At 40.0% G+C, this 19,381-nt stretch overlaps 2 protein-coding genes across 11 annotated transcripts in view; both read left to right on the plus strand.

The window, feature by feature from the left end:
- MLANA (melan-A) overlaps positions 1 to 19,381 on the plus strand; it is a 106,868-nt gene that overhangs the window by 74,473 nt on the left and 13,014 nt on the right. For 3 of the 10 annotated variants that reach the window (XM_049116080.1, XM_049116081.1, XM_025432695.3), the window contains 2 exons: positions 17,483 to 17,561; positions 18,158 to 18,441. The exons of 2 other annotated variants lie outside the window; for them this stretch is intronic. The gene's annotated coding sequence lies outside the window, so the exon portion shown is untranslated. The remainder of the gene's footprint in view (positions 1 to 17,482; positions 17,562 to 18,157; positions 18,442 to 19,381) is intronic. 5 more of the 10 variants (XM_049116078.1, XM_025432696.3, XM_025432694.3 and 2 more) reach the window with 2 other exon arrangements.
- LOC112650357 (transmembrane protein 14C-like) lies at positions 8,763 to 12,276 on the plus strand. The gene is made up of 2 exons (XM_035696688.2): positions 8,763 to 8,803; positions 11,610 to 12,276. The coding sequence occupies exons 1-2, from the start codon at positions 8,763 to 8,765 to the stop codon at positions 12,058 to 12,060; spliced, it is 492 nt and encodes a 163-aa protein (XP_035552581.1). The 3' UTR covers positions 12,061 to 12,276.

Below are 19,381 nucleotides of genomic sequence, written 5' to 3' on the forward strand. Positions count from 1 at the left end.
TTGAGTCCTCTTTCTCACTCTTTTAGATGGATATGGCTAAAGGTTTATCATTGTTATTCAATGTTATTCTTTTTTCAAAGAATCAACTTCTGGTTACGTTGATCTGGGTTTTTGTTATGTTTTGTTTTTTGTTTCTTTGTTTTTGTTTTTGAGAGAGAGAAAGAAAGAGCATAAGCAAAGGGAGAAGCAGAGGCAGAGGGAGAAATAAGCTCCCCACTGAGAAGGAGTCCAATGCAGGGCTGATCCTAGGATCTCAGGATCATGACTTGAGCATGAGGCTGCTTAACTGACTGAACACCCAGACACCCCTGATCAGTTCTTTTTATTTATTTTATTTATTTTATTTTATTTTATTTATTTATTTATTTATTTATTTATTTATTTATTTATTTATCAGTTTTTAAAAAAAATTCTATGTTGTTTATTTCCACACTAATCTTTATTGTTTCCTTCCTTCTTCTGGTTGTGGATTTTGTTTGTTCTTTTTCTAGCTCCCTTAGGTATAAAAAAGGTTGTTCATCTGACATTTCTCATGCTTCTTGAGGTAGGCCTGTTGCTATATATTTTCCTCCTAGAACCATGTTTGCTGCCACCCAAAGATTTTAGATCATTATATTTTCATTTTTATTTTCCTCTCTCTATTTTTTAATTTCCTTTTGATTTTTTGGTTCACCTATTCATTGTTTAGTAGCATCTTCCTTACCTACATGTATCTGTGGTCTTCCCAGATTTGCCTTGTGGTTGCCTTCTGGTTTCACAGTATTGTGGTCAGAGAGGATACCTGGTGACTTAGAACTATTTGAATGTGTTGAGACTTCGTTTGAGGCCCAGTATGTGAGCTATGCTGGAGAATGCTCCATGTGAACTTCAAAAGAATGTGTATTTTGCTGTTGTAGAATGGAATGTTCTGAATATATCTGTTAAATCCGTGTGTTCCGACATGTCATTCATTCAAATATATTGTTTCCTTCTTGATTTTCTGTTTAGATCATCTGTCCATTAATATAAGTGGAGTATTACAATACCTACTATCATTATCTCACTATAGATTAGTTCCTTTATGTCCGTTATTACTATTTTATGTATTTGGCTGCTTGCATGTTTATGTACATGAATATTTACAATTGTGATATTGTCTTGTTGGCTTGCTACTTTATAATTATATAGTGTACTTTTTTGTCTCATACAGACTTTGTTTTAAAGTCTACTTTGGGGATCCCTGGGTGGCGCAGCGGTTTAGCGCCTGCCTTTGGCCCAGGGCGCGATCCTGGAGACCCGGGATCAAATCCCACGTCGGGCTCTCGGTGCATGGAGCCTGCTTCTCCCTCTGCCTATGTCTCTGCCTCTCTCTCTCTCTGTGTGACTATCATAAATAAATAAAAATAAAAAAATAAAGTCTACTTTGTCTGATATAATTATTGCTATTCCAGCTTTCTTTTCATATCCATTTACATGATTAATGTATTCTCATCTCCTCACTTCAGCGTGTGCCTTTAGGTCTGAAATGAGTTTCCTGTAAACAGCATGTAAATGTGTCTTTTAAAAAAATATTTTATTTAAATTCAATATGCCAGCCTATAGTTTAACACTGAGTGCTTATCCCATCACATACCCGCCTTAGTGCCTGTCATTCAGTTACCCCATTGCCTCAACCACCTCCCCTTCTGCACCCTTTGTTTGGTTCCCAGAGTTAGGAGTAGCTCGTGATTTGTCTCCCTCTCTAATTTTTCCCACTCATTTTCCCTCATTTCTCTTATAATCCCTTTCACTATTTCTTATATTCCCCAAATGAGTGAAACCATATGATGATTGTCTTTCTCCAAATGACTTATTTTACTGAACATAATACCCAGCAGTTCCATCCACCTCGAAGCAAATGGTAGGTATTCATCCTTTCTGATGGCTGAATAATATCCCATTATATATATAGACCACATCTTCTTTATCAATCATCTGTCAAAGGACATCATGCCACCTTCCACAGTTTGGCTATTGTGGACATTGCTGCTATAAAAATTGGGGTGCAGGTGTCCCAGCGTTTCACTGCATCTGTATCTTTGGGGTAAATCCCGAACAGTGCAATTGCTGGGTCGCAGGGCAGATCTATTTTTAACTCTTTGAGGAACCTTCACACAGTTTTCCAGAGTGGCTGCACCAGTTCACATTCCTACCAACAGTGCAAGAGAGTTCCCCTTTCTCCACATCCTCTCCAACATTTGTTGTTTCCTGTCTTGTTAATTTTCACCATTCTCACTGGTTCACATGAGGTGGTATCTCATTGTGGTTTTGATTTGTATTTCCCTGATGGCAAGGGATGTGGAGCATTTTCTAATGTGCTTGTTGGCCATGTGTATGTCTCTTTGGTGAAATTTCTGTTCATGTCTTCTGCCCATTTCATGACTGGATTGTTTGTTTCTCCAGTGTTGAGTTTAAGAAGTTCTTTATAGATCTTGGATACTAGTCCTTTATCTGATACGTCCTTTGCAAATATCTTCTCCCATTCTGTAGGTTGTCTTTTAGTTTTGTTGACTGTTTATTTTGCTGTGCAGAAGCTTTTTATCTTGATGAAGTCCCAATAGTTCATTTTTGCTTTTGTTTCCCTTGCCTTCGTAGATGTATCTTGCAAGAAGTTGCTGTGGCCAAGTTCAAAAAGGGTGTTGCCTGTGTTCTTCTCTAGGATTTTGATGGATTCTTGTCTTATATTTAGATCTTTCAACCATTTTGAGTGTATCTTTCTTTGTGTATGGTGTAAGAGAATGGTCTAGTTTCATTCTTCTGCATGTGGCTGTCCAACAGTCCCAAAACCATTTGTTGAAGAGACTGTCCTTTTTCCAGTGGATATTGTTTCCTGCTTTGTAAAAGATGAGTTCACCATAGAGTTGAAGGTCCATTTCTGGGTTGTCTATTCTGTTCCATTGATCTATGTGTCTGTTTTTGTGCCAGTACTATACTGTCTTGATGACCACAGCTTTGTAGTACAGATTAAAATCCAGCACTGTGAGGCTCCCCAGCTCTGGTTTTCTTTTTCATTATTGCCTTGGCTATTTGGGGTCCTTTCTGATTCCATGTAAATGTTAAGATGATTTGTTCCAACTCTCTGAAGAAAGTCCAGGGTATTTTGAGAGGGATTGACCTGAATGTGTAAATTGCCCCAGGTAGCATTGACATTTTCACAATATTAAATCTTCTACTCCATGAGCATGGAACATTTTTCCATCTCTTTGTGTTTTCCTCAATTTCATTCAAGAGCGTTCTATAGTTTTTAGGGTATAGATCCCTTACCTATTTGGTTAGGTTTATTCCTAGGTATCTTATGCTTTTGGGTGTAATTGTAAATGGGATTGATTCCTTAATTTCTCTTTCTTCTGTCTCATTGTTAGTGTATAGAAATGCCACTGATTTCTGGGCATTGATTTTGTATCCTGCCACATTGCTGAATTGCTGTATGAGTTCTAGCATTCTTGGGGTGGAGTCTTTTGGATTTCTATGTACAGTATCCTGTCATCTGCGAAGAGTGAGAGCTTGACTTCTTCTTTGCCAATTTGAATGCCTTTTACTTCTTTTTGTTGCCTGATTTCTGAGGCTAGGACTTCTAGTACTGTGTTGAATAACAGTAGTGAGAGTGGACATCCCTGTCATGTTCCTGATCTTAGGGGAAAGGCTCTCAGCTTTTCCTCATTGAGAATGATATTTGCTGTGGGCTTTTCATAGGTGGCTTTTAAGATACTGAGGCATGTTCCCTCTATCCCTACACTCTGAAGAGTTTTAATCAGGAATGGGTGGTGTATTTTGTCAAATGCTTTCTCTTCATCTATTGAGAGGATCATATGGTTCTTGTTTTTTGTTTTTTGTTTTTTTTTTCTTGTTGGTGTGATCTATCACGTTGATTGTTTTATGAGTGTTGAACCACCCTTGCATCCTGAGGATAAATCCCACTTGGTCATGGTGAATAATCTTCTTACTGTACTATTGGATCCTATTGGCTAGTATCTTCTTTTTTTTTTTTTTTTTTAATGGGATTAGTGCCTTTATTTATTTATTTTTTTTTAATTTTTATTTATTTACTTATGATAGTCACAGAGAGAGAGAGAGAGGCAGAGACACAGGCAGAGGGAGAAGCAGGCTCCATGCATCGGGAGCCTGATATGGGATTCGATCCCGGGTCTCCAGGATCGCGCCCTGGGCCAAAGGCAGGCGCCAAACCGCTGCGCCACCCAGGGATCCCTGGCTAGTATCTTCTTGAGAATTTTTGCATCTGAGTTCATCAGGAATATTGGTCTATAATTCTCCTTTTTGGTGGAGTCTCTGTCTGGTTTGGAATCAAGGTAATGCTGGCCTCATAAAATGAGTATCAAAGTATTCCATCCCTTTCTATCCTTCGGAACAGCTTTAGTAGAATAGGTATTATTTCTTCCTTAAACATTTGATAGAATTCTCCTGGGAAGCCATCTGGCCCTGGACTTTTGTGTCTTGGGAGGTTTTTGATGACTGCTTCAATTTCCTCCCTGGTTATCGGCCTGTTCTGGTTTTCTATTTCTTCCTGTTCCAGTTTTGGTAATTTGTGGTTTTCCAGAAATGCGTCCATTTCTTCTAGATTGCCTAATTTATTGGCATATAGCTGCTCATAGTAAGTTTTTAAAATCATTTGTATTTCCTTGGTATTGGTTATGATCTCTCCTCTCTCATTCGTGATTTTTATTAATTTGAGTTTTTCTATTTTCTTTTCAATAAGATTGGCTAATGTTTTATCTATCTTATTAATTCTTTCAAAGAACCTACTCCTGGTTTTGTTAATCTGTTCTACAGTTCTCCTGGTCTCTATGTCATTGAATTCTGCTTGAGTCTGTATTATGTCTCTTGTTCTGCTTGGGCAGATTTTATATGCTGTTCTTTCTCCAGTTTTTTAGGTGCGAGGTTAGCTTGTGTATTTGAGTTTTTTTCCAATTTTTTGAGGGAGGCTTGTATTATCATGTATTTCCCTCTTAGGATAGCTTTTGCTGCATACCAAAGATTTTGAATGGTTGTATCTTCATTTTCATTAGTTTCCAGAAATCTTTTAAATTCTTCTCTAAGTTCCTGGTTGACCCATTCATCCTTTAGTAGAATGCTCTTTAAGCTCCATTGTTTGAGTTTCCTCCAAATTTCTTCTTGAAATTGAGTTCTAGTTTCAAAGCATTGTGGTCTAAAAATATGCAGGGGACAATCCTAATCTTTTGGTATCAGTTGAGACCTGATTTGTGACCAAGTATGTGGTCTATTCTGGAGAAAGTTCCATGTGCACTTGAGAAGAATGTATATTCAGTTGCATTAGGTTGGAAAGTTCTGTATAAGAACATAAAGACTCCTAACTCTGGGAAACGAACTAGGGGTGGTGGAAGGGGAGAAGGGCGGAGGGTGGGGGTGAATGGGTGGCGGGCACTGAGGGAGGCACTTGACGGGATGAGCACTGGGTGTTATTCTGTATGTTGGTAAATTGAACACCAATAAAAAATAAATTTATTATTAAAAAAAAGGAAAGTTCTGTATATATCTGTGAAATCCATCTGGTCCAGTGTATCATTTAAGACCCTTGTTTCTTGACAAATACCCACCATTTAGTTCAATGCGGATGGAACTGGAGGGTATTATGCTGACTGAAGCAAGTCAATCAGAGAAGGACAAACATTATATGGTTTCATTCATATGGGGAATCTAAAAAACAGTTAAAGGGATTAAAGAGGGAAGGAGAGAAAACGAATGAGAAATATCAGAGAGGGAGACAAAACATGAGAGACTCCTAACTCTGGGAAATGAACAGGGGTAGTGGAAGGGGAGGTGGACAGGAGGACGTGATGACTGGGTGATGGGCACTGAGGGAGGCAGCACTTGACGGGATGAGCACTGGGTGTTATGCTATATGTTGGCAAATCGAACTCCAATTAAAAAGAAATATACAAAAAAAAAAAAAAAGACCCTTGTTTCTTTGGTGATATTCTGCTTATAATATCAGTCATTTGCTGAAAGTGCCTTGTTGAAGTTTCCCACTATTAGTGTATTATTACCTACATACCTCTTTACTTTGGTTATTAACTGATTGATATACTTGGCAGCTCCCATAATAGGGCCATAAGTATTCATGACTGTTAGGTCTTCTTGTTGGATAGACCCTTTAAGTATGACACAGTGTCCTTTTTCCTTCTTACTACAGTCTTTGGGGTAAACTTTAATTTTTCTAAAGAGTTCTCCACCCTTTCATTTTCAGGCTGAGGTGTTCTTAGGTCTAAATGAGTCTCTTGTAGACAGCAAATAGATAGGTCTTACTTTTTTATCCAGTATGGTACCCTGTGTCTTTTGATGGTATCATTTAGCCCATTCACGTTCAGAGTAACTATTGAAAGATATGAATGTAATGTCATCGTATTACCTATTCAGTCCCTGTTTTTGTGGATTATTTTTTGGGGGCTTCCTCCTTCTTTTACAGGGTCCCCCTTAATATTTCTTGCAGAACTGGTTTGGTGGTCACATATTCTTTCACTTTCTGCCTATCTTGGAAGCTCTTTTTTTTTTTTTTTTTTTTTGGAAGCTCTTTATCTCTCCTATTCTGCATGAGAGCCTTGCTGGACAAAATATTCTTGGCTGCATGTTCTTATCATTTAGTAACCTGAATGTATCCTGCCAGTGCTTTCTGGCCTGCCAAGTCTCTGTGGAGAGGTCTGCTGTTATTCTGGTATTTCTCCCCTTATAATTTAAGAATCTCTTGTCTGTGCTGCTTTTAAGAATTTTCTCCTTATCATTGAAATTTGCAAGTTTCACTCTTGAAAGTTGAGTTGTTGAATGGTTTTTATTGATTTTTTTTTTGAGGAGAGGGTCCTCTCCATCTCTTGGATCTGAATGCCTGTTTCCCTCCCCAGATTAGGGAAGTTGTCAGCTATGATTTGTTCAAATATACTTTGTGGTCCTTTCTCTCTCTTACAGCCTCTTCTGGTATCCCAATTAGACATATATTCTTCCTTCTCAAGCTGTCATTTATTTCCCTAAGCATTTCCTCATGGTCTTTTAATTGTTTTTCTCTTTTTTACTCTACTTCCTTCCTTATCATCAACTTGTTTTCTATGTCACTCACTCTCTCCTCCACCTCATTAAACCTAGTAATTAGAACATCCAGTTGGATTGCATCTCATTTAACCTATTTTTAATTTTTAACTTATTTTTATTTTAATAGATCTCAGTTCTGCAGTAATGAAGTCTCTAGAGTCCTTTACGAATTTTTTCAGAGCCACCAGTAGCTTTAGAATTTTACTTTTAAATTGACTTCTTGAGGGACAGATGGGTGGCTCAGCAGTTGAGTGTCTGCCTTTGGCTTAGGGTGTGATCCCTGTAGGATTGAGTCCCACATTAGGCTTCCTGCATGGAGCCTGCTCCTCCCTCTGCCTATGTCTCTGCCTGTCTCTCTCTGTGTCTCTCATGAATAAATAATTAAAATCATAAGTAAATAAATGAATAAATAAATAAACAAACTGACTTTCTGACATCATATTTAAATCCAAATTCTGCCCCCTCAAAAAAAAAAAAAAATCCAAATTCTGTAACTCTATGGCAGAGAGTATTGTTTCTGGTTCTTTCTTTTGTGGTGAATTCTTCCTTCTAGTCATTTTTTTTCCAGTTCAGAATACTGTATGGCTGGGCTGAGTCAAAAATATCAATCATGACCTAAGTAAAATACACTCTATATGTTTCTGAGGAGGTTAGAGACCAAAAATAAAAGATAATAAGAACAGAACAAAATAAACGAAAAGGACCACTAAAGTGAAAAACAAATTTTAAAACTAAGTTATAAAGATAAAAAGTCAAAAACCAAAAACAAAGAAGAAGAAAAAAGCAAAAAAAAAAAGTAAAGAGGAAGAAGAAAGAAAAGGGGTGGTGGTGGTGGTGGTGGCAAGGAATGGTAGTGAAGATAGAATGTAGTCTGCCTGAGAGGTCCTAGAGGGTGATCCTCTTGGTTCTGAGTGTTTTGTGTTCTGTATGTTAGAAGATACTCAATCCCAAATTTATATAAACCAGCAATAATTACAGAAAGCCCCAACATCGACCACAAAAACATAAACAAGATAAAAGGAGGGCAGGATGGGAAAGTAGAATATAATCTTACAGAATGAACTAGCACAGTGTTTCACTTGGTTTTGGGGGTATGTTGGTCATGTTTTAGAAGGTACTAACTTCCACCATTGTAAAACAAAATGAGGCAGGAAAAAACAAACAAACAAACAAACAAAACAAACAAAAATAAAAACCCATATCTCATATATCTACCAAGATTAAATTGAATACATTGAAGGAAATCCAGAAGTGAAAAATATATCTAAGACATGTAGAAATATGAAAGTCAAAAAGAAAAAAAGCTTAAAAATGAAGAGCTGGTAAAATATTGTAGTTAAGGTGGGAAAAGTGAAAAATATTGCACATTTTTAGTGTGATATAAAAATGAGTCATAATGGAAAAGTAAAAAAAAAAAAAAAAAACCCTCTAGTTTTATATACTATTTTCCCTCAGACCTGGAGCTTTCCAGCACTGCTTGGTCAAGAACGTGATCTTCCCCTGTCCTTCCAGCTGGTCTTCTGGGGGAGGGTCTGCTGTGCTGTTTCTCAGGTGTCTGTACCAGGAGGAGATGCTCCACTTCCTGCCAGGTGCCTGGCTCAGTGGGAGCTGTTTATCCTGTGAGGCCTTTGTCCCCCAGTGGCCCCACCTCTCCCAGGCACAAGGTGAAACAAGGAGGAAAAATAACAATGGCTGTGCCCAGATTTCCAGCTCTGGAGTCGAGCTCCCTGTGAGTAACTAACTGCAGTCTCCCCGTCTGCACTGGCCTAGATGCTCCCGGGGCCAATGCAGGTGTCCTGATCTGCACAGCTTGTGGGGTGCCCAGCAGCAGGAGAGTTCTCACTTTCCTGTGCCCTCCCCAATTCTGCCTGTCCTGGGGGAATGAAGAATCACTGGCTTTGTCCCCTTAGACACTCTGGGATCTGGGGGCCCTGTGCCGCTGGACCCACACTCCCACGGATGCGTCTCCCAGAGGGAATGGTGTACATCCACCTCTGTCCGGAGCTAGCCTATCTAACCAACTGGCATCTCCCAAATGCCCCAGAGCGCTGAGGCACTCCAGCCTTTTACCAAGATCAGACTGTGGTTTGCGGTGAGCTTTCCCTCAGGCACCCCTCTTTATACTTGACCCCAGGAATCTTGAGGCTTCACTGCCCCTCCGGGGATTTTGCCTGATTCCCCTGCTAAGCACTTTTCTGCCAGGGAAAACTCCGGTGTGGATTTTTAAAGTTCCTGCTTCTCCAGGGCTGGGCTTTCACCGCTCCACTTAAGCTGGGCTACTCATGGTTCCCCTCCCCCAATTTATTCTTTTGTTTGTTTGTTTTGTTTTTCACCTTCCTACCTTGTTAGAAGCAAAAACTTTTCTCTCTCTAGCATTCCAGCTGTTCTCTCTTTAAGTCTCAGGTTGAATTCATAGGTGTTCAGGATGTTTTGAAAGCTATCTAGGTACGTTTGTGGGGCCAGGTGAGTTAAGGACCCCTATTCTTTTGCCATCATTCCCCTTCCTCAGAAATACATTGATAATAATACAATAGCATGGTACTTCGACACCCCACTCATAGCAACGAACAAATCATCTAAGCTGTCAACAAAGAATCAAGGGTTTTGAATGACACATTGGACCAGATGGACTTCACAGATATATACAGACCATTCCATCCTAATGCAATAGAATGCACACTCTACTGACTGCACATGGAACTTTCTCCAGAATAGATCACATACTGGGTCACAGATCAGGTCTCAACTGATACCAAAAGATTGGAGTTATTGTGCATATTTTTAAGCCGCAATACTTTGAAACTTGAATTCAATCACAAGAGGAAATTTGGAAGGAACCCAAACACTTGGAGGTTAAGGAGCATCTTACTAAAGAATGAATGGGTCAACCAGGAAATTAAGGAAGAATTTTAAAAATTCAAGGAAACAAATGAAAATAAAAACACAACTGTTCAAAACCTTTGGGATGCAGTAAAGATGGTCCAAAGAGAAGAATATGCCGATACAAGCCTTCCTCAAGAAACAAGGAAGATCTCAATTACACAACCTAACATTACACCTAAAGGAACTAGAGAAAGAACAGCAAAGAAAGCCTAAACCCAAAAGGAGAAGAGAATTCATAAAGATTAGAGCAGAAATCAATGAAATAGAAACTGAAAGAACAGTAGAACAGATCAACAACTCCAGGAGCTGGTTCATTGAAAGAATTAATAAGATTGATAAATCCTTGGCCAGACATGAGAAGATCTTTTTCAAAAAGAAAATAGAAAGAATCCAAATAAATAAAATCATGAGTGAAAGAGGAGAGATCACAAACAACACCAAGGAAATACAAACAATTATAAGAACATATTACGAAAATTATATGCCAACAAATTAGGCAAGCTGGGAAGAAACAGGTGCATACCTAGAAATAGATAAAACACCAAAACTGAAACAGAAAGAAATAGAAAACCTGACCAGATCCATAACCAGCAAGGAAATTTAAGCAGTAATAAAAAAATCTCCCAACTTGGGATACCAAGTAGCTCAGTGGCTACTTGGCTCAGTGGTTGAGTGCCTGCCTCAACTCCCAGGATCGAGTCCCACATTGGGCTCCCCATGTGGAGCCTGCTTCTCCCTCTGCCTGTGTCTCTGCTCCTCTCTTTCTGTGTCTCTCATGAATAAGTAAATAAAATCTTAAAAAAATAAAAATCTCCCAACAAACCACAGTCCAGGGCTGGCTAGCTTCCCAGGGGAATTTTACTAAACATTTAAGGAAATACTAATACCTATTTTTCTGAAGCTGTTTCAAAAACTAGAAATGGAAGGAAAACTCCCAAACTCATTTCATGAGGCCTGGATTACCTTGATCCCCAAATCAGACAAAGAACCCACCAAAAATGAGAATTACAGGCAATTTCACTGATGAAAATGGATGTCACAATTCTCATCAAGATACTAACCAATAGGATCCACCAGTACATTAAAAGAATTATTCACCACAAGCAAGTGGGATTTATTCCCTGTATGCAAGGGTGGTTCAATAGCCACAAATAAATAAATGTGATAGATCACATTAATAAAAGAAAAGAATTATATGATCCTCTTGACACAGAAAAATCATTTGACAAAGTACAGCATCTTTTTTTATTAAAACTCTCAAAGTGGGGATCTCTGGGTGGCTCAGCTGTTTAGCACCTGCCTTTGGCCCAGGGTGCGATCCTGGAGTCCCGGGATCGAGTCCTGCTTTAGGCTCCCGGCATGGAGTCTGCTTCTCCCTTTGCCTGTGTCTCTACCTCTCTCTCTCTCTCTCTATGTCTATCATGAATAAATAAATAAAACCTTAAAAAAATAAAATAAAACTCTCAAAGTGCCATCGATGAAAAGCCCATAGTGAATATCATTCCAAATAGGGAAAAACTGAGAGCTTTCCCCTAATGTCAGGAACACGACAGGGAGGTCCACTCCCACCACTATTATTCAACATAGCACTAGAAGTCCTAGCCTCAGCAATCAGACAACAAAAAGAAATAAAGGCATTCAAACTGGCAAAGAAGTCAAACTCTCGATGTCTGCGCGCCCTCGTCGCCTGGTGCAGGCCGCCGCGCAGCGGTTCGGTGCAGGCCTCATACTCTGCTGTCTGGTCAGAGTGAAGGAGAACGATGCAGAAGGACTGGCCCACTAGTGCCTATACATTGGATTGGCTTTGGCTATGCGGCGCTGGTTGCTTCTGGTGGGATCATTGGCTATGCGAAAGCAGGTAGTGTCCCATCACTGGCTGCTGGGCTGTTTTTTGGTAGTTTAGCAGGCCTGGGTGCTTATCAGCTGTCTCAAGATCCGAGGAACATTTGGGTTTTCCTAGCTACCTCTGGAACCCTGGCTGGCATTATGGGAATGAGGTTCTACCACTCTGGAAAATTTATGCCTGCGGGCTTAATCGCAGGTGCCAGTTTGCTGATGGTCGCCAAACTTGGAATTAGTGTGTTGAATAAACCCCATCAGTAGTACCTATGTCCCAGCTTGGACTCATGAAGAATTTTAAAACTTCTACTATTTTTAGTGTATTAAGAGAAACAAGTATTCTGACATTTTACTTAAACAAAAAAATAACATTGAACTTCCAGGAGAAGAAATCAGTCATTATCATTACAACCTTAAAGAGGTGGGTGGTATGTAACCTGAGAGCTTCTTCTTATACTCTCATAAAGTTTGATTCTTATACATGATGTTATCTCTTCTTTCTGTATCTATAGGTAAAGCCTCAAGGGGTAAAATGTTAGGTATCAACACTGAGGGCCCTGAAACCCCATGCCCTACTCAGAACAGTGAAAAAAGTCTCTTAGGAGCTTTAGGATTTCTGTTCTTTGGCTCATTTTAGAGCACAGACCTACCTGGAAAGAATGTCAAATGAAATATTGAAAATAAAGTTTACTGTAAGTAAAAAAAAAAAAAAAAAAAAAGAAGTCAAACTCTCACTTCCCAGATGACACGGTACTCTAGGTGGAAAATCCAAAAGACTCCACCCCCAAATTGTTAGAACTCACAGAGGAATTTAGCAAATTGGCAGTATACAAAATCAATGCAGAGAAATCAATTGCATTTCTATACACTAACAATGAGACAGAACAAAGGGAAATTAAGGAGTCAATCCCGTTTATGATTGCTTCAAAAACCATAAGATACCTAGGAATAAACCTAACCAAAGAGGCAAAGGACCGGTATAGAAAACTATACAACACTTATGAGAGAAATTGAGGAAGACGCAGAGCAATGGAAAAACATTCCATGCTTATGGATTAGAAGAATATATATTATAAAATGCCTATGCTATCCAGAGCAATATACACATTCAATGCAACCCATATCAAAATAACATTGACATTTTTCACAGAACTGGAACAAATATTCCTAAGGTTTATATGGATCCAGAAATGACCTCGAATAGCCAAAGGAATGTTGAAAAAGAAAACCAAAGCTGGGGGCATCACAATCCCAGACTTCAAGCTGTATTACAAAGCTGTAATCATCAAGACTGCATGGCACTGGCACAAAAACAGACACAGAGATCAAAGGGAGAGAATAGAAAACCCGGAAATGACCCTCAACAATATGGTGAACTAATCTTTGACAAAACAGAAAAGAATATCCAATGGAATAAAGACAGTATCTTCAATAAGTGCTGTTGGGAAAATTGGACAGCCACATGCATTTTCATTTTACTGACTGTTACCTTTGTTATGCAATAGCTTTTTAACTTGATGAAGTCCCAATATTTCATTTTTGCTTTTAGAGATGTGTCTTGCAAGAGGTTGCTGCAACCAAGGTCAAAGAAGGCGCTGCCTGTGTTCTCCTCTAGGATTTTGATGGATTCCTATCTCACACTTCGGTCTTTCATCATTTAGGGTTTATCTTTGTGTGTGGTGTAAGAAAATGGTCCAGTTTCATTCTTCTGCATGTGGCTGTCCTTTCGTTCCAGTCCTCTCTCTGCAGGTTCCCCTGGTGGAGAGCAGTCAGGGCTCAAGGTCTTGGTGTACCAAGTTGAGAACCCCTTCCCGGGCTTGGGGACCCCAAACAGTTTCCCTGCTCCACTGCTTGGGAATTCCACCCAAGCTCAGGCCCCCAGTTAATTCTGTGACTCCAGGGATCCTGAGACTGCAGGCTCCCACCTAGAATTCTATTTCAGTACCTGATCACCTTTCAGGCAGGATGTCTCTCATTGGAGCAGATTTCTAAGGGCTTTGATTTTGCCCTCTGGGGCTATGTCACTCTCTATCAAAAAGCTCCCACTCCCGCCCCCCCCCACCATTTATCTTCTGGTATCTCCCCTCAAATTCACTTCTCTGCACCTCCTACCTTGCAAAAAGTGGCTGCCTTTCTACTTGTAAAGTTCCAGATATTCTTTTCTTACATCTCAGGTTGAATTCACGGGTATTCAGAATGTTTTGATAGTTAACTAGCAAAATTCAGGGGACCAGAAGAAATGAAGTCCTCCACTCTTCTGCCAGCTTGCCTCCTCCGACTAGAGCCTCCATTTTTGTTTGCATGTCATTGATAGCCTTTTGAATTTCGACTTGATTGGATTGGATTGATTCGACTTGATTGGATTTTAGTTCTTTTATTTCTCCAGAAAGGAATTTTCTAGTGTCCTCTATGCTTTTTTCAAGCCTAGCTGGTATCCTTATAACCGTTATTCTGAACTCTAGTTCAGCATCACTTTATTAGGTCCCTGGGAGTCAGTACTGCCCTTGTTCTCTTTTTGAGGTGAGTTTCATCTTGTCATTCTGTCCACATAAGAATAGATTAATGAGAGAACAAAACACTAAAATGGCAACAATGACTCCAGAGAAATATACACTAAGCAAGTCAGAAGAGACCTGTAACAAACAAAATAAATTTTTTAAAAAAAGAATATAATTAGACAGGTGAACAGAACAGAACAATACCCTGGATCCTGTGTATATTTTGGTCTGTTTGTTAGAAAACTAGATCCCAAAATCATAAACAAATAACTTATATATGTACAAAAATAAAATTAAATACAATGAAAGGATAGAATGTAAATGTAAAAATGAAAATTAAAAGAGAAAGAAAGAAAGAAAGAAAGAAAGAAAGAAAGAAAGAAAGAAAGAAAGGAAGAAAGAAGGAATATAAACAGACTGGTGAACAGAACAGAACAATACACTATATCCTGAGTGCATTTGGTTGGGTAGAAGAAACTACATCTCGAAATTGTAAAGAAAGAAAAACTTATATATATACAAAATCAAATACATTGAAAGGATAGAATGTAACTGTAAAGATGAAAATTTTAAAAGACTTTAACAAATAATAAAGAAAAGAGAGAATATGATCAGACAGGTAAAGAGAACAGAGCCATACATTAGATTCTGGATATATTTTGGTCTGTTAGAAGAAACTGCATCCTAAAATTTTTTATTTTTTATTTTTTTATTGAAGTTTGATTTGCCAACATATAGTATAACACCCAGTGCTCATCCCGTCAAGTGCCCTCCTCAGTGTGCATCCTAAAATTGTAAAGAAAGGAAAATGTGTATATACACAAATAAAATTAAGTACAATGAAAGGATATAATGTAACTGTAGAAATGGAAATTTAAAAAAAGATTTTTAAAAAAGAGTTGATAAGAAATTAGTTGAAAAAGGAAAGAGAAAATATTAAAATGGAAAGGCTAGAGGATCGTGGGGGGAAAGCCCCTGAACTCTCTCTGCTATATCCCCCAGCGCTGGAGCAGTTAGGGAGGTAAATTGGTCTTGGCTGGATGATCTTGCTCATCTCTGGGGGAGGAGCCTGTTGCACTGATTCTCAGGTGTCCCTGCGAAACTGCACCCCCCTCACCGGGGGCCCGGCTAAACAAGGGGCTCTGGGGTGCTCCACGTGGCTTTTGTTCCCTGAAGGCTTTCTGGGCAGCTTTAGAGGATGAGAGTGAAAATGGAGGCCTCCCAACCTCCAGTTCCGCAGCCTGAGAGCTGGGGCCCCCTCCTCAGCGTGCTTTCAGGGAAAAGCAGTCAATCCCTCCTGTCTCCCTGCTGTCCTTGGCAAGCCCATGCCGCGCTCACCAACAGCCTATGACCAAGCATTTCTCTCTCAGGTTTATATATGCCCCTGTTTCAAGTCTCTATACCCTACAGAGTACTGCCCTGCGCGCCCAAACTGCTCCTCCCAGGGGAACAAGAGGAGTCTCACTGAGGTTTTGCTGCTCACTGGGACCCTGCTCCAGTTCGCAGTGGATGGTAACCCCGAGCTGAGAGCCTAGTCCCCGGCTCTTTGACTGCAGCAGCCTTCCCTGCTCCGATGCCTGGGAACTCGGCCACACACAGCCACACCCCGCCACCGCCCCCCCCCGCCCCCCCCCCCCCCCCCCGCGCCCCTGCCTCCTGTGACCCCAGGGACCCCGAGACCACACTGTCCCACCTAGGATTCCACCCTGCTTCACCACCTGAGTGCCTTTCAGCTTTCAGGATGGATGACCCTCACTGGAGCAGACTTCTAAAAATTCTGCTTTTGCGCTCCGCTGCTCACTTTCCCGTGCTGGCTTACAGAGGCTCCCTCCTCCCATGGTTTATCTTTGATGTATTGGCTTGCATTCACTTCTCCACAGTTCCTACCTTGCAGAAAGTGGTCACTTTTCTATTTGTACAGTTGCAGCTATTCTTTTCTTAGATCTCCAGTTGAGTTCACAGGCATTCAGAATGATTTGATAGCTATCTAGTTGAATTCCTGGGACCAGATGAAACTAAGGTCTCCTACTCCTCCATCATCTTGTTTTACTGATTTTGGTACAGAATCTTCTGAATCAGCCTGGGTTCTGGAAATCCAGACTAAGTCCTATTCTGTTACTCTGCCTCAGGATCTTTGTTCTAGTTCTTCTCTGTCTGAAATGCTCTTCCTCCATCTTTGTATGACTCCTTTTTTGTCATTTAGATCTCAGTTTACATTTTCCCTCCTTTTCAGAAAAGCTTTCCCTCTCTAACCTAATAAGGATCAATCCGTCTCTTTGTCTTTTCTCTCTTTTGCCATTTCCAGTGATGATTATCCAGTATCCAGTAAGTTGATAATGCCCTCACACAGAATAGTCCAAAACAGAAACTGGAAAGCCATAGTATTGTGAAGGTGTGGGGACGTTGGATGTTATGGGGAAAATGATCTTAGTAGTTATGTAATCTAAGTCCTCATTTGATAAGAATTGTCACATTCCTCAATTCTGGTGGGTGTTTTGTTTCGTTTGTCCACAACAGTCACAGAGAGCTGGTGAGCAAAGATAACAGTTGTGTCTATTGGAATGCTTCTAGGGGCTATACACGGTTGACTCTCAGGATAGATGATGATGATGTCAGGTCAAATCAGGCCTGGTTTCAGTTAGTTTCTAGGCAGGTCATATCTACCTTCAAAGAGAAAATTTTGTCTGCTCCTTGAACATGCACAAAACCCATTCTCCCCAGGGGATAGTTATCTCTGAATATGTCACAGAGAAATCAGGGACCTTAATGTTACAGGATTTTGTGACGCCTTAGTGCCCACAGTTCTTGGTCACACTGCTTCAAGGAATGAAGAGGTAGACCAGACAAAGAGTGGTGGGCACCAGTGCAAAGTGTTTTGAGCAAAAGTATAAAGCTCCGGAGAGGGAAGGGGATCCAAGTGGGTTGTCCTCAGTATTTCTAAATTTAGCGGTTATTATGAGCTCTTTTGTGGAACTTTCTTAAGTAATCATGGTGTACTGAGTCTTGCCAATCAGGGCTTTGGTCACTTATCTGTCTAGCTATTAGGTTAATGTCCAAGTGCTAATGGTTTCTTCTTCTTCTTCTTCTTCTTCTTCTTCTTCTTCTTCTGACATCTGGGGGCTTAGATCTAGCTGCTCCTTGTCTGTGATATTGACAAATGGTTTTTGTGGTTAATTGTCTTATTTTAGGACACTTTGCAGAAGTCATTCCTGCAAAAGCTGCAAAGCAGAATGTCCATGCCGTCCTGTCTAAGCTGTAAAGCAGGAGGTCAGTGCTATTTTATTTTAGCTGTTCTGACTCCATATTTTCTTGTTGGGGACCCTGGCCCTGACTACGTAACTGTCCAACTAACATAAGGAAATTTTTTTAGGAGGCTTTAGGGATCTTCTATTTCCTCTTCTTCATCAGGAGAGAGTGGGACTAGATGGTCTCCAGGTCTGAGACCAAAGGCTCTTTAGAGAGCAGATGAGGGAGGGTAAAGGGTATAGGGTGCTCAGTTACATTTGAATTTCAGATAACAAACATTTTTTTTAAGATTTATATTCATTTGTGAGAGAGTGAGAGACAGAGAACATGAGTGGGGGGGAGGGGAGAAGCAGAGAGAGGGAGAAGCAGACTCCCTGTTGAGTAGGGAGCCTGACATGGGGCTTGATCCCAGAACCCTGAGATCATGACCTGAGCTGAAGGCAGATGCTTAACTGACTGAGCCACCCAGGCACCCCATAAATATTTTATTAGTAAAAATATGTCTCTTCCAGTAAGCAGGGCTTAATTATACTACAAAATGTTGCATGGGGCATAGTTATACTAAAAAATATTCATTGTTTTTCTGAAATTCAAATATTCGATATTTTTTCTGGCAGTCCTATGAAGGAGTGACCAATATTTAAAATAAATGGCTTCTCTAGGAGGAAATCCTGAGACTGGGAAAAACAGAGGCCAGAATGAACAATGACTTTTTGAAGAGAGAAATGAAGGCAGTTTCTTTCATGCCAATTAAGCAATCATAGATGACCCTGTCAGAAATCCAAACTCATGACTAACATGGGACTGGAGACCAGGAGAAGCAATTTAAAAGATTAAGAGCCAAAGAAGCAATTGTCACACACAGAGCCAGCCAACAGACAGAACAATCCCATCCAGGAAGGTAAGAGCATGGCCGTGTCCAAGAGAACAGGTTTTGGGGGATTCTGGTGGGCTCCTCCTCCCTCCCTCATTGCTTCACAGTGCTTGGCTAATAGCAAAATTTCTCCTCAATGTAAGTCTCCAGCTTCTGAGGGCTCATGAAGTCTCCTCCTAGATCCTGTTCCTAGACTGCCAAGAAGCAAAGCAGAGAACCAGGAAGAGCAGTTATTTAGGCTGCATCCTACTTGTGATTCTGCTTGTGTATTCACTTGAAAGATTGCTTTTCTTGGTTTGGGATGAGGTACATTTGTTGTCCCTACACTGTTTGCAGAGGTTTACATATATTTACAAAAACAATTTAATGCAGAATTGGGTTTAGTAGCTGTAATTTTGAACATAGGTCTCACCCCTACATCATTCACCTGAGATGATCAGTGAGTTCACTATAATTTCTTTTTTACAATAAAGAATGAAAATTTACACAGAAAATGCCCCAATAGAAAGGGTTCGTGTGGCAAATGCCCCACTCTGTTCTTCCACTTCTCTCCTATTGTTTTAAACAGGCTCATTAATATAATTCTATTATCAGATCTTTGAAAATCATAAGAATAAGAGAGAAGAAAAATGCACAATGACATTGAGAGAAGAAAAATCGCTGTTGGTTTTCAACCAGTACTCTTTAATCATGACCTCTGCAGTTCATGAGCTTTTTGTCTATTTGTTTGTATTATGGTTTTAAACTTTGTATTATATATATTCCATATTATGTATATTCTGTGTATGATACACATACATACATATTTAAGCCCTATTCATGAGACTTGAATGAAGGAGAAGCAGAAATTTATTTTAGCGGGAGGGAAACAAATAGACAAAGTCAGGTTATGGGAGTCCTTATCTTGGTTTGGGCAGGGTGAACATGGACAAGCCCAGGCATTTCCTTTGTTAGAAGGTGGACTTGG

This window comes from Canis lupus, chromosome 11 (assembly GCF_003254725.2).
Source record: "Canis lupus dingo isolate Sandy chromosome 11, ASM325472v2, whole genome shotgun sequence".
In the NCBI taxonomy this organism is placed as follows: domain Eukaryota; kingdom Metazoa; phylum Chordata; class Mammalia; order Carnivora; family Canidae; genus Canis; species Canis lupus.

Bases quoted from the DNA above. Each gene is read 5' to 3' on its own strand.
- LOC112650357 (XM_035696688.2), top strand. From the start codon at position 8,763: ATGGCTGTGCCCAGATTTCCAGCTCTGGAGTCGAGCTCCCT. The intron at 8,804-11,609 runs GTGAGTAACTAA...AAACTGGCAAAG, and splicing joins GCTCTGGAGTCGAGCTCCCT to AAGTCAAACTCTCGATGTCT.